We start from the raw sequence: 15,369 nt of genomic DNA, 5'->3' as shown, positions 1-15,369 counted from the left end.
TTGATAAATGTTTGTGCCGAGGGCATCTCTACATTGGGACTGGCACAAGGAACAGAAACTCTGCTTTTTGTGCATATAGCCCAGTGTAGTCATGCAGTGGTTCTCTGGGGTCTAAAGGAAGAAAAGTTACACGCCCACCCCCTACACACACCTGATTCCTGGTTATTTTAACTGGAGATTTGAGCCTGGGATGTTCTGAAGGCCCTGACTTTGTTCTGCCAAGTTCTTCCCCTGACTTTACACTTCCCCAAGTCGCAACAGTGACATAATCTGCAAGGAATCCTTACAAACTTGGCAGGGGGGTTTTTTGGGGTGGGGATTTTGGGCTGTGGTTAATCTTACATTTCTACACAGCTGCCTCACCAAAATAGCACCCAAGACAGTTTATAATGTTCAGATGTCTCTTGAAAGATGGACGTTCCTCAGCTTGATGTTTCCACTGGACACTGTAATTAAAGGACTTAAGCCCCAACAAAACCAATGAGATTAAAAGGTTTAACGGACTCTGGCTGTGCTCATACATCATGTAAAACAATGGTTTAGCACTACCTGCACGAGCATGGGAGAAGTGTTTACTTAAGTTGACCTGGAACTCAGCTTCCCATTGTGTGAACCGAGGGTTGTGTTTCGTATAACTTACTCAGTTTCAAAGCAAGCCAACTTCAAACCATGGTTTATCAAGTTGGTTCATTTAAACTAACCATAGTTAATGTAAATCACTGCCACTGGTTCCCATGCAAGAAGCAAAGTTTAAAGGAAAGGCATCAGTGCCAAACTCTTCCTTAGCATGTGGCTAGAAACCCGCATTTGCTTAAGGTAGTTTTTCTCATGCATGTCACACTAAACAATGGTTTGGCATAATGTTCAGACGTGGTTTTTTCTGCCCCGTTGTTTTTAATTATAGGGCAGTCACCTGATAATCTCAGCTCAGTAACCATGCAAGTTTTAGTTGATTATAAATGTTGCTGATCATACCCAACTCGCTTCCTCTGTAACATCTGAACTGGGAGTAGCTGTGCAATTCCCGGCTTGCAGTGGTGGGCTGGATGTTGGCCAAAGAACTGAGTCTGAATCCTGACAAGACAGGGGGTGCTATAGTGGTTCCCATCCATTACCTGTTGTAGGCACTGCAGCTCTCCCTCTGAAGGTGCAGGTACACAGTCTGGGGGTACTCCAGGATCCATCTTCCGTCCATTGAGGTCCAGGTGTCCTTAGTGGCTACGGCTGCCGTTTACCAGATTCCACTGGCAAGACAGCTTCAGCTCTTCCTGGACAGGGCTAGCCCGACCACAGTTGCGCCTGCCTTGTTAATTCTGGAGACCAGACTACTGCAATGCACTCTTTGTGGGGCGGCCCTTAAGGTGGCCTGGAAGTTGAGGCTAGTGAAAAATGTGGCAGCTAGTTTGCTAACTGGCCTTCTCAGGGTGACATGCTACCTGGTCAAGTTTAAGGTTTTGGTGTTGGTATATAATACCTTCCTGGAGGGACAACCCCAGCAGTGCCGCCTGTCAGTTGTACAAAGCAGAAGAACAGTCTCGTATATTGTTTCTGTATGTTGCCATCACCTTACACGTTTTGATTTTGTGAGACTTTTTGCTGCATGCCACTGAACCTTCTCAAACATGACTCAGGGACAAAGTGCCCACTCAACAAGGGGGCACGTTTTTAATTGCTACACCCCGCTGGAATTGATTTATCTACTGAATGTTGAAGCTCTAATTCAGGGTTTCCTAATCTTAGGTCTCCATCTGTTTTTGAGGTCTCCATCACCTCTGAGCACTGGTCCTGCTAGCTAGGGATGATGGGAGTTGTAGTTTCAAAACAGATGGAGACCCAAGATTGGGAAACCCTACTCTAATCTACATGCGACTTAAGCAGAGCTTTGTGTACTGTGGACTTCAATACGGGCTGCACTGCAGAAATCAAAACTCTTGCGATTGGTGCAAGTTACCTTATTCCCCCTCTGCTAGTCACTGGGAAGTGCAAACTCTCCTTAACACCCCTCTGTCTTTTGAGATTTTACATATGCTTTCAACCCTAACCTAGTTGCAACCATGAGAACAAGAAACCTGTTTAATTTCTTCTTTTTCCAAAGTGCCCCAGGCTGCTGAATTTTGCACCTAAAACCGAAGCCAGTGTGCTCATGCCCTTGGTCTCATGTGGCTTTGGTGGTGATCTGAGGACAGTGCCCAGAGATTCATCCCATCCCATTCCAGTTCAGCAACAGCCTTCACAGAGCAGACCATGAGACTCAATGGAAGTTCAGGGCTCCTCTGAGATGTTGAGACCTACAAGTGTCTAGGCTGCTGGTCTCTTGAACCAGGACAATTGTCTTCGTTTCTTAAGTGTGGGCCAGTTTGAAAACCCAAGAAATCAGCCCTTACACCCCAGATGAGGGAAAGAAAGAAAGGGAAAAAAAGGGATTTTTTCTTTTCAGACCACTTTCACCCATTGCATTCTAAGTATATTCTTGAGAAATAATAATCAAGCATACACCTGAGAATACAATGTGTGAACGAGATAAATATGAGCATCACACGCAAAAAGAGTTGGGATCGGTGACTGCATCCTGCCAAGTGTACCTGCAGGGCCAAGCCTGAGTTTCTGTGGGACAACCTACACAAATGAAACCTGATTAAAAGCAGGTTGCAATCCGAAACATGGATGGCTCCTTCCTTAAGTTCGGATATGTCCAAACCGGTGTTGTTGTCGTTGTCGTTACTTCCCCCACCCTCAATTTAGCGAGTGTTATGAAGACAAATACTGGGAAGCCTTGAGAGTTCATATGGCTTTTAGAGCAACCATTTTTTTGCGGTTTCTCTTGGAGAGAATTAAATTTAGTGCTAGAGCTGCGTAGGGTTTTAACGCTTGAGCAACCATCTCTGGCTTTTACACACACACACCTTTCTCTCTTTCACGCAAACACACACACACACACACACTTTTGCAGTCCACAATTTCCTTGTTCTCATGTTGAGCGGCAGGTGCCCGTTGTATCAAAAGGAAAGGAAGAAGAAAATTCCCAGTGCAATGTCTTGGGTCCCACCCAAGTTTTCTCGGCCACCTTTTGTGTCTCTCAGTCTGGGCAGTGTGAAAAGTCAAGATCGGTCGCCAGCGGCGAGTGGACGGACAACTCGGGAAAGAAGACGCACACATACGCACATACACACACACACACACCGCGGTGAGTCACAGTTTTCGAAAAAGACAGAAAGGCAGAGGTGGTGGAAGAATGAGGTAACTTGTCTCCCAATGGGCGTGTCTGGCAATACGCCATGCTGGCTCCTCTAATGCGCTACTGTCCATTAGGAGAGAGGGAAGTGGACCTTGGCAAGGTGACTGACAGCTACATAAAGAAGAAGCTACGGAAAAGAGAGAGAGAGAGAGAGAGAAAGAAAAGGTTCAGAATCCAAAAGGGAAGCAAAAAGTAAAAGCGAAAAGGAAAATAAAAAAACCCAACAACAGCTGTTTGTTAAAAAAAAGGAAACTGTGAGGGGAAAGTGAGAAGGAAGGTTAGGGTGGGATTCATATAGTCAGGGCTGGCAGGCATCTTCCCAAAAGAAGCCCAATTTGGCAATCTGAATCAATCTAACGATGCTTATTCTGCCTGATTTGTAAATATTTTGTTCTGTTCCACATGGTGGGGAGAGAGAGGGGCAAATCTCGACCCTCAAGGGGGGCTTCCAACATTAGGGCAAGGATTTCTTTGCTTCTCCCTGCCCCAAATCTGCTCCAGAAGGTTCAAGAAGTACTCCAAACAAATTTAAGAGGTGCACGGGGAGAGGGAAAGGAGGAGCTGTTCTGCTGCACAGTCAAAATCTGTGCAACTCTGCAAAATACCGTAGATTCCGGCGTATAAGATGACTTTTTAACCCCGGAAAATCCTCTAAAAAGGCGGGGGTTGTTTTATACGCCGGGTATGGGTTCGCTGGGCAGGGGCAGTGGGCGACGGGCTCCGCGCCGGGAGGAAGCCGCCTGGCGAAGCTGCCCAGCGATGCTAAGCCGGCTTCGCTGGACGGCTTCCTCCCGGCGCGGAGCGGAGCCCGCCGCCCACTGCTGCTGCCCACGATTTGGGGGGGCGTCTTATACGCCCAGGGATGCGGGTGGCACTGTGGGTTAAACCACAGAGCCTAGGACTTGCCGATCAGAAGGTTGGCAGTTCAAATCCCCGCGATGGGGTGAGCTCCCGTTGCTCGGTCCCTGCTCCTGCCAACCTAGCAGTTCGAAAGCACGTCAAAGTGCAAGTAGATAAATAGGTATCGCTCCGGTGGGAAGGTAAACAGCGTTTCTGTGCGCTGCTCTGGTTCGCCAGAAATGACTTAGTCATGCTGGCCACATGACCCGGAAGCTGTACGCCGGCTCCCTCGGCCAATAAAGCGAGACGAGCACCGCAACCCCAGAGTCGGCCACAACTGGACCTAATGGTCAGGGGTCCTTATACGCCCAGTCGCCTAATACGCCGGAATCTACGGTACTGCAGTGGATGCTGCCCTGCAGTCCCACCCCAGCCAGAGTCAAGACCCCAGCTGCCAAAATTTTGCAAGCCACCTGCCCTCCCCCCGTGCCACCGAATGCCCTACAGCTGCTACACTTATCCCTTTCTAAACTGAAGCAAAGGATTCTGAGGGTTGAGTCCGTGCCAGATACTGCCAGTCCTCCTGCCCTTTTGCAAATGAATGCAGGAATGCCAAAAACAGACCCGAGTATAAAGGGGCTGGAACATGCGAGAATGAAGCACAAAGATGTCTGGACCTTGCCAAGATGCTGTGAGGGGGAACAAGAGAGCACAGAATGGACAATTTAAAATGGCAGTGACTGTGCCCAATGATCTGTGACCGAAAAGGGGAGAGCAAAAGAAAAAAGGGGATGGAGTGTGTGTACAAATGATAGAAGAGACCCCCTAAAGGCTGCAAACCAGCTGGGCTCTATGGCTCCCAATTCTTCCCTCCCCATGAATCCCAGAAATTTTAAGTGGCAAACCAAAATATTTTTAAAACGAAGGCCGCAAAAAAAGAAAAAGAAAAGAATAATCCATGTTTTGCTTTTTTAAAATGTATTTTCTCCTTCCCGCTTTTGTGTGTTCGGACTCTTCAGGAGTGAACATCCAAGAACATATACAAAACCAAAAGAAAACCCCAAACCCCGTGTGTCTGTCAAATGCACAAAGATACCGATTGTTGGTGTGCTTGGAAAAACCATTTTTTGACATTGAAAAGTGTTAACAAAAGTCTAATGGACGGATACATAACATATATATATAGCGCTATATTAACACTGTAAGTCGGTTACAAAGTCATTCTGGTAAAAACATAGGATACTTTCAAAATAGGAAATGAATAGAAGAAACTACACCTAAAAAGTTTTAAGGCAGTCAGCAAACTCCCCCCCCCTTAAAAAACAACAACACAAAATCCCACAAAACAGAAGTATACAAACGACATATTCCTACGGCTGTTCACAGTTCAATATCGATAAAATTGGGGAAAAGGAGGAGATAAAACAGAACCCTTCATATATGTTTCAAGGCTATACTGCCAGGCTCCAGCTACACAGATGTAAGGACTACTTTACCGTAAATGCAACCGTGGCTTTTCACCCCCTTTCGGTGCAAAGATATGGCAAGATTACAGGTTGGCGTTCATGAATGGCAAGTCAGAAAGATACAAACCTCTTAAGGTATAATAAATGTTCACAACACGCGTCTCAGTTGGTCACATAGCAAAACAAGACATTTGTAAGCATCAGCCCTAGTAAAACAAATAGGGCAGCTCTTGAAGCGGGGAGCCCCATGTTCATGCTGCATAGAAAACCCATGATTTGGTGCGAATGGGATTAAATGGCTTCAATCTGCAAACTCTGGCTGTGTTTGTGAGTGTTGGCTGCCTATTAAATGGGGCTCATTTTTGAAAACAAAAATCGTGTATGCATCTACCTGGTAACAATGCAAGCACTCTAGGCAGCAGAAAGAGCTTGTTGGGAGTTTTGACGGTGCAGTACGCAGATAGTGAAGAGTCTATGTTAAGGTTAAAGTGCAAACCAGTGTGGTTGCAGCTGTCCCAAATAACAACGACTATCACCTTTAACACTGGCATTCTTGCTTGACACTGTGACTTCTGGTATAGCTTGCCCCAAGTGTTTATTTGCTCATTTTGATATCACAGAAGTGGCTGGATTTCACCCATCTTGGGTGTTCATGGGGTCCCATTCATATGTTAATGTCTAGGAGTTCATAGCTCCTGTTACTGGCTCACCAGCTGCCACTAACATCACATTCAACGTCAGCACTAAACGCACAATATATATTTTTTAGAATTTTGGTGCTCCGTCAAGACTTTGTTCTTTGTTCTCTTATGTTTGGAGTCTAGCCTTTCTCCATTTGTTATTATTTTTAAGAGCCCTCCTTTCCCTCAATTGGACCCTCTATAGTTCCAATTGGGAAGACGGGAGACAGAGTGCGTAATGGAAGTGACCTGGACACATATTCGATGACCAAGAAGCGAATGCCTCCAGTGTGTGGGCAAGCCACTTCTGCCACACTCAGAAAGGTGATGTGATTTTGGGGGGTTGCCCTCATTGGATAGCTCACTGTTTGGTGATTAGCATTTGACATTTTAGCACCCAGGGGCGGGGCGGGGGCCGAGATGGCACATTAATGCCCTTTTAGACAGGGATTTTGGAGGAAGGCTGCACGTTGGCAGAGCTTCAAGCAACCAAGGCCATCACTTGCTTATAATCATTCTTAATATGGGAATCATTGGGCGGTTTCGGATTGCAAGTCATCAACCACGTGTGGCAAACACTTATAATCTCACTGTCAAATAGGAAACCAGTTGTCTGTTGTGACCAGGCCCATCTTACCCATAGAGACTAGTGGCACGGGGCGCCAGGGCACCAAGTTCTGGAGGGCGCCAGGGGAGAGTCTGGGGAACACCGAATGAGTGCACTGAGAGCTCGGTTTTTTTCCCTTTTAGCCTGCAGGTGCCGAATTCTGCGGGGCGCCTGCAGGCTAAAAGGGGAAGAACCGAGCCGACGCCTGGTGGGAGTGGCGCATGTGCCCTTGCTCAGCGCAGGCCCGCTCGCTCAGCGTGCTGCCTGCCATGGCCACTGTGGCATGAAGCAGCTAGCTGAACCAGGAGGTGCTGCGTCCAGCCTCTGCCTTTTCCCTGCCGGAGGAGCCGCCCTCCAGCCGCTGCCCGCCTCCTCCAGCCCTAAAAAAAGGTTGACAACTCTGGGAAACGGAGGTGGTGCTGGAGGGATCTTTGCTTAAGACGGCCCTGGTTGTGACAGGCAATAGCAAAGCTCTAGCCTTATTGAGTCTCAACTAACCCCATCAACCCTGTGTAGGTATGGGTGGGTGGCGGTGGTGGTTAAAACCAATCAACTCTAGGAAGCAGCCATTGTATGGTGCTTAGGATATGAAATTACCCATGGGAAAGAAGCAAGCAAGTTCAAGTTGCATTGTTGCTATGCTATTCCTGATTCCAGAGCCACTGTTTCTCCCACTGGCATTTCCCTGCCGGCTGCAACAGAAGTGGGCAGGCCAGCACTGAGCGATTTCCAAAATACCACTCTGTGTTAATATCCATCACACCTTCCAGGGATGCAGACCAAGACTGGTCTTAATTTGAAGCAACGTGAAGCCATTGCACCAAACGTTTTTGTAAGAAACAAAACCAACCCTCTCCCACCCCAACACCAGCCCTCCCAGGGCACAGCAAAGGGGTATGGTTTTTATTCAAGTGCAAATATATATACAGCTGCAGCTGTTATAGCCTTTGGCACTTGGAATAAGACACTGTGGACATTTCAACAAAGAAACAACCAAATTAGATAAAAGTTTGGGTCTTGTTTTCCTGCTCCTTTTTATAGCAAGCACTTATTCAAAAAAATAATAATAAGCGAATGGTAAACTTCTCAATCACTTGACCTTCCTGACTAAACACTACTGGAGCTGACCAAATACAAGAGTGAGGATTTACTCAGGAGCAGGTCATCATTTCTCTACTTATTGGTTTAAGTTACAGAATACTAAGCTGGCTCCAGGAAGTTATTGGGGGGGGGGACTTGGCTGTCTCATGGCAGGTATTCATAGAATCACAGAACTGTAGAGTCGGAAGGGACCCCAAGGATCATCTATGCCAACCCCCTGAAATGCAGGAATGGGCAGCTGCCCCATACATTAAAACACATATAAAATAGAAAATAAACACATAAGCATGCATATTTAAAATGGAGCTTGTGTCTCTAAGCTGCGTTTTTTCTAGGGCCACCAGTAAAACCTGGGTATTTAGGGCGGTTAAGCTGGGAGATCACACAAAATGGTGAAGTGGGCTTTTTCCCTAGCACAAAAAATAAAAATGGGAGCACCATGAAAGCGCTGTTGCTTGAAGCAAACAGGGCTGGAATTGCGGGAGGCTCCTGTCAGTGAAGGGCCAGGCAAAAAAATAAAATAAATACAAATTGCATAGCCCTACCTCCAAATCGTGGGGGAGGAGTAACTCCTTCCTGGATAACCACCACTGCTGAAAGTGAACTAAACGTTCACCACTTGGATATTAAGCATTTTTACTTGGCAGTATGTTCCAATGATCTCTCAGTGAAACTTTCTGGATATCAGATCAACAGAACAATCCTAAATGTCTTTACTTAGAAGACCGCCCTGCAATCAATATGTACAGCACAGCACCCTTACTTGGAAGTAACTTCAACTGAACTGAATATAATTTCTGGTTCAACATGCACAGGTTCCAGCAGCAAAGTCCTTTGAACACTATTTGTGACCAAACTGCCACTGATCAAAAGGAAAGCCAAGTTCTACCAACTGTTGCTGGACTGGAGTCGCTGTGCTTGGCCACCTGCTGCTTCGCCCCTTCTGACTGTACTACCGAGTTGCAATTTAGCCGAAGTAATATTGGAACATCTCTGCGCCCCTGCAGATCACGAGCACACCCGTTTGCAAAAAAACAAAAACAAAAACCCCAGCCCTTTCGGGTAGTTCCTAAAGGTGGGCAGAATGGTCTTGTGCAGCTATACTTACATGCAAAGGAGAAAGCACATCCAAAAAGCTTTTGAGGAGAGACATTATTCCGTGCAGAGCCAAGGACTGCTGTGAAGAAAGGCATAGATACAGAAAGGAGAAGCAAGTGCAATATTTAGCAAGCTAAACATGGTCCGGGAGTGGCTAAAGTAGGGCAAGATCCTGGCTCTCTGGCAGTTAATTAGTTCCCAGGGAACCCGTGGCCCTCCAAATGTTGTAGGGCTACAACTGCCATCTTCTTTAAGCACCGGCCATGATGGTTGGGACTGTTGGGAGACCAGCAATATCCAAAAGGCCACAGGTGCTTCACCTTTCTGAGCTAAGGCGACCCATGCAGGTAAGCTAGCTTCCATGCATGCATCTCTCGTTGGATCAGGAGCAGACAAATCTGGTGTGTCTCCAAATATATGCTGGGATCTGCATCTGAGTGTGGCTGCTGCTTATCTGTACTGAACTGATGATGATTATATTATTAATTGAATTTATATGCCGCCCTATACCCAGAGGTGCTTTCGACTGCACACACATAAAATTTCTGGTTATGAGCAACTAACTCACAAGGGGTGGACTGCAGCCCACTCTAAGGTGCCATAAAGACGCCATGTTTCGAAACGTTTAAAAGGTGGGTTTCGAAAAGGGCATTACAAGAGTCAGATTGGAGCATACATCTACAAATAACTTTATGTTATGGGGGTTTCTGAAGGGGAGGGAGATCAGAGCAATCAGGGAAAGAAATCCCCCTCCACCAAGAATGAATTTAATCCTCTGGATTAGTGGAATAGGAAGGAAAGAAAGAAACCCGCGGAGTTTAAAAAAGAAAGGAGGACAAAAGCCAGAATACATTTGGCAAAGGGCTTTGCAACAGGAGATCTGTAGAGACATCTAAACCTAGGCTGCAAATAGCAGAATCTCCAGGGTCTGGGTGCTTGCACTTATATAGTCTGGACCCCCACAATGTCTGAGGGACAGTGGACTGAAAAAGTTTGCTGACCCCAGAGCTATACTATACCGACTGCTGGAAACTGACAAGACAAAATGCTTGCTTTAGCAAGGACGCCTATTGTGGGCTACTCTCTGTCTTCTATCCTAGCACATTAGCCACTTGCCTACTCACCTGTGGTGACTAAGTCCTGCTTCCAGGTGATCAGATAAGGAGGCTTTTGAAAACTGAAAGGGGCCTGCAGAGGGAGGGAACAGGAGGTGGCCTAGGTGCCACAAGGGCTGGCACTGACATGCATGGGCAGGCTGGCTTATCTGCAAGGCTGTCAAGAGCCTGGTAAGTCATGTGCCTCACCAAGCTGGGCAGAGAATCTTATTACCCTCCTGTTCTGATTTCTGGGAAGAAACCTCTGGTCAAGTTCTCTTTACTGCTTGGTAGGTTGGTATAGATGGGAAAAAACACCTTATTTCTCAGAGGGAGTCTCTTAAACTAAGCAGGCGGAACAAATAAATTACTTTAAACAAACTGAGCAGGCACAAAAGCCGGTTAGGAATCAGGACACACACAGACATGGCTGGTGCAAACACGGCACACAAGCATTCAAGCTTCGGGAAACTTGAACATATAGTTGCACAACAAAGCTGCTGCATTGCATGTTTAGGAAACTGGCTCCTTCTGTTCAAGGCCAAGAGAGAAGCAGTTCTTTGGATCGCTGCTTTTCATCCAGCTTGCTTAGCTGGCGAGCCTTTCTTTCGGTCGCCAAGCTTGCACTGAAGCAGCTTTAGCCACCCTGGAGCCCTACAGGTGCTTCGGACTGCAAGTTCTGAAGCATTTGGAGGGCACCAGGTTGGCAAATGCTGCATTACAGTATAGCGCAAAACTGGTCCTATCTTCTGCTGACCTGCCTCCCTTTGGGCAGGTTTTCAGCCATCCTGCTAAGGGTGTTCACACATCATATTCCACAAAGGTTCAACCTGTGAATACAGACAGCCAAGATGGACGCTTGAACAGTTGATGTAATGTTTCAACAAGCGCAGTCCATTTGCGCAACCTGTGGGCTCCACAAATCGGCACATTTACACTCCGCCACACGAAGACTTGTTCACCTGCAGAGGCAGCTTGAACCTGTGTTTAGTGTGATGTGTGAACCAGCCTTCTGGCTTTTGCTAAGAACATAGTTAGATTAAACAGATTAGCCTTTTTGCTGCTTAAGAGCAAGGGAAGAGGAAAAAGGAAAAAGACACCGTGGTGGTTTGGCAGAGAAGCAAGCAAAGTTGAAAAGCGAAGGGAGGGTGGTGACTTTGGTGATGAGCGTAATTTCAAAGAGTGCTTTTTTAAAAAAGGTAAGAAAGAGGAGACTACCTAGCTGGAAGCAGAGGGACAATTGGCTGCACGTCAGCAGTAGAGAAAATGTTGAGGGAAGCGGAAGGTAAACAGGACTCGCCATCTCTTGGAAAGTGTCAGAAAGGGAAATGTTCTGTCCAGCACAGAAAAATACAAACAGTTAAATACTTCAGAGTCAGCTTCACAACAGTTAAAGTGAGAGCGAGGGAAAGCAAAGGGGGAAGAGGAGGTTGGGTACGGGGTGAGATTTCATTCCAATATTTGCCTTGGCTGGCACATACAATTTCAAAGTGGAAACCGTAAAAGTAACCTGGACAGGAGAGGCTTGTCTTCCCTCACAGCTCAACATTGACACTGTGAGTTCAAGCAAGTTTAGAAATTAGTTTGGCTGCCACACGGTTTCACGTTCTGCTCAAGAAACCTGGCAAATGCTGTTTTGAAACAAGGGTGCCGAGAACCCAAAGCTACGTCTTCCACAGTTCCCTGGGAAGTCATGGTGGTTAGACCAGCTTCATAAAGATGTGACGTTAATGAGATAGAAATCGATCTGAAAGTCCCTGGAATTCAAAGGAGCTTTCCTTCTATCCCTGCTTGACTCAACTTCAGATGGACAAGTACATTGGTTGCAGGCAAGGTGTTACTGAAACCTATTTTAAAAATACATGCGGAATATTCGCTCTGCAGAAAGTCAGGGTGCTGTAGCTGTTTCTGCCTCCTGTGGGCCCAGCCTTTGACAAACATGTCTCCCACCTCCGCCAAAATGTCTGGCTACAACTCCCATCAGCCCCCATCATGTTCTGGCTGGGCGCTTATGGGAGAAGTAGTCAAAAACATCTGAAGGCTGCTCTATGCTCTGTACGTTCCAAAACCCTCACATTCCCACAATACTCTTACTCTCTACCTACTTGCCAGTTTTTCTTCTGTAGATCCTGCTAACCATTAACAAGCACACTCATGCACACAATCAACACCCATTCCTGGAACTCTGATGAGCATGATTGTGTTCCCAAACACCAATTTTTCAACACCACAACTTAAAACTTTGGGTGCACGCTCAGAAACGAAGCAAAGGGGATTTGGGTGCACATCTAAACTTGTGCGAATAAGCCCTCGAGCAGGTGCCTATGACTGTAGTCTGGCAATGCCTTGCTCGCTCAGCCTACCTTGTCCTTGCAGCAACAATTCTGAAGTCCTGGCCCAAGCAGAGCTTTGACAACAACCAGCAGCTAACCATGGTTTAACAAATGGCGTGAAGCCTGAGGGATGGTTCTTACGTTGTAGGATAAACATGGTTGTCTCTCTCCCATGGCTGCATCCAGTGCTTTTTCCCTGGGGGAAACACAGGGGTACACATAGCCCTACACATTTTGTGAATCTTTGTACTTTTTGTCCATTTACTGTATTTATTTTCCCCGATGTGAACTATGAAATGGTGATTTTCTTGGGTCAAAATGAAAGTACCCCTAAAAGTTTTTTTTAAAAGAAAAAAAGCACCGGCTGCATCCATACCACACTTCAACAATGTTAAAAACAGGAGAGATCACATGGGAGCACTGTGATGGTAAGACCCGCAGGCTATTTGGAACTGCTATTCACTTCTAAGAACTGAGAAATGAAAGATGAATCTTTTACATTGAGCTCATATACTTACACAAATTTAGGAAGATAGTCCTATTCATTTAAAATCAGATGACAAGAACAACACCCATCACCCATAAGACTGAGCCCTAAGGGAGTAGGTTTAATTTCTTCATTTCAGAATAAAACAGACCACTAATTCTTTCAGTAAATCCTTGATGCTGTAAAGATTATTAACATTCCAAGGATGTTTCCCCTGTCCTATCTGATGCCCTTGTGGCTCCTCTGTGTCCAGGCATTTGTAGTAGGTTATCCTCCATCAATTAATAATAATAATAATGTGCAGCTCTGGTGCTGCGTTTGTTAGTTATCTCATGTTTGCAGCGAGGTTTGGTTAAAAGCAAGATCAAAACTTACTGGGGGGAGCCTGTTAAAAAGGACACGCCAAAAGTGAAAAGCATCGAAGAGGTTACAAAAGGCATCATGCGTGTGCGAAGTCATGCAGTGTCAGTAAGAGACATGTCACAAATCCTGGGCCTGGGGCTTCTTCCGCGGACTTGCAAGCTAGTTCCAGAAGAAATAGCTTAGATGGAGTGGGACCGGTGGGTTTAGAACACTTTTGTGTCAGGATGAAAGAGCCTTAGGACCCATCTGCACTCAACATTTAAAGCAGTATCATACCACTTTAAACAGCCATGGCTCCCCACCCCCTAAATAATTCTGGGAATGGTAGTTTAAAATTGCCCAGAGTTGTTAGGAGATCGCGATTCCCCTCGCAGACCTACAATTCCTAGAGTGATTTAATAATCAATTGTTCTTCCCAGGGAACTCTGGGAATTGTAGTTCTGTGAAGGGAACAGGGGCCTCCTAACAGCCTCGCCACCCTTAACAAACTCCATTTCCCAGGATTCTTTGGGAGGAAGCCATGACTGTTCAAAGTGGAATGTTTTAAATGCATAAGGCAAGCGGGGCCTTACTCTACATCAGCAGTTAGCTTCAGAGGTAGTCCCACAGGACTCCTCAGGCTACTGCTCTAAGACAGTGTTTCAGCTGTTTTTGGACTCCCATCATCTTGTTCAGTCCTGGACTGGCTTTGCTAGTTGTAGAAATGGGTTGTATCTGGGGGGTTGGGGAGGGTTTGTGTGAAAAGCTAACCTCAGTGAGCCAGTTCAGTATAAATGGAATATGCTATACATAGCCAAAATTCCTGAGCATGGCTTATAATCCTCCTTTGCTCCGACAAGTGATGCAGTTTTTCAAAATATCATGGCCCTGGTGCAGATGACCACACAGCAATTTGCACGTGTAGTGGGACTTTAATTCTTTCTTTCTTCTTCTTCTTTTTTAAACCCTAAACAGTATCCCCTTTGTACTAAATCTTCTTCTGAAGGAAAATCAAGGCACGGACCTGAGACTCACAAAAGTCCCATTGATTTCAATGGGAGGGAAATGTAAATGTGTACTTAAACCTTCCATAAAAGAAACCCATGGACTTTAAAGGGTTTTATGGTGGCTGGATGGTGTTCTCGCAAAGAGGTGCTTTGGTGCAGGAGGTGGGAGGGTAGGAGTTTGCCATTCAAAATGGGGAAAAAGAAGCATAAGCCCGTTGTACGAAAACAACCCAAGTTTCAGACACCTCAAGAGGATCTCAAGAGGACCGTGGCCAAAAGGTGGACCCAAGTGCAATGAACAAGACCCAAGTTTAAAATTGTTACAATCTAGTTCCAGCTCCCGTTCCAATCAATTTTACAGTTTCTGTTCTCCAGAGGAAGAAGGAATATCCCCAATAAAGCCCAAGGCCAGGTAGCCCTTGCTCCAACACCCACCCACCACAGTATTATTAATATAGTAAGGATTTGTGTTTAAAAGGGAAGAGAGAAAAAAACAAAAACAAAGATGGCTGAAACTCATTACTGCAAAAGCAGGTGATTGCAGGAACATCCTTTGACTTGGCAGGCTTTATGTGAAGCTTGAACTGCAAATCAAAAAACAAACACGAGAACAGAAATGTTAGAAATAATAGCAACTCAAAAAAGGAGGAAAAATTAAATTGGGGGGGAAAAATCTGTGGGAAATGACAAGAAAGCTGGCGACAGCTTCTTGCTTCATGGCAGAGGGTTCTGCAAAAGGGATTATTATGGAATGGGAAGGAATGAAAACCAACCAACCCTTAACCTTTAAAATCCATGCTAGGTTCTTATTGTGTGGAAGCCTAGTAGCAAAGACATAAAACACAGACCCAAAAGCCACACAGCATTTTTAAATTTAGGGCCATGTGTGACAAAAACAGGATGGTCTGGTCGGTTAATTTATCCATTTCCCCAGTTAATGCTCCGGTTCCGGCGACAGACACAAGCAGCTGCCTCTTGTAAAATTATAGCATTGGAAGGGACTCTGAGAGTCATCTATTCCAACCCCTTGCAATGCAGGATTCTCAACACATGGTCTCCCATCCAACTTGGAACCATAC

General features: G+C 45.9%; 1 protein-coding gene across 4 annotated transcripts in view; it reads right to left on the bottom strand.

Moving 5' to 3' along the window:
• Positions 1-1,750: 1,750 nt before the first annotated feature.
• SEPTIN11 (septin 11) overlaps positions 1,751-15,369 on the bottom strand; it is a 104,284-nt gene continuing 90,665 nt past the window's right edge. For 2 of the 4 annotated variants that reach the window (XM_077933759.1, XM_077933762.1), the window contains exon 10: positions 5,037-9,106. In XM_077933759.1, the coding sequence (XP_077789885.1) occupies positions 9,082-9,106 (25 nt within the window). In that variant the 3' untranslated portion in view covers positions 5,037-9,081. Of the gene's footprint in view, positions 3,363-5,036; positions 14,875-15,369 lie in introns of those variants that run through there. The other 2 variants (XM_077933761.1, XM_077933760.1) reach the window with 2 other exon arrangements.

The sequence above is a fragment of the Podarcis muralis genome, chromosome 9, assembly GCF_964188315.1.
Source record: "Podarcis muralis chromosome 9, rPodMur119.hap1.1, whole genome shotgun sequence".
Classification (NCBI taxonomy): Eukaryota; Metazoa; Chordata; class Lepidosauria; order Squamata; family Lacertidae; genus Podarcis; species Podarcis muralis.
Note: the sequence above shows the minus strand (reverse complement) of the source record. Positions and strands in the feature narration are given on the sequence as shown.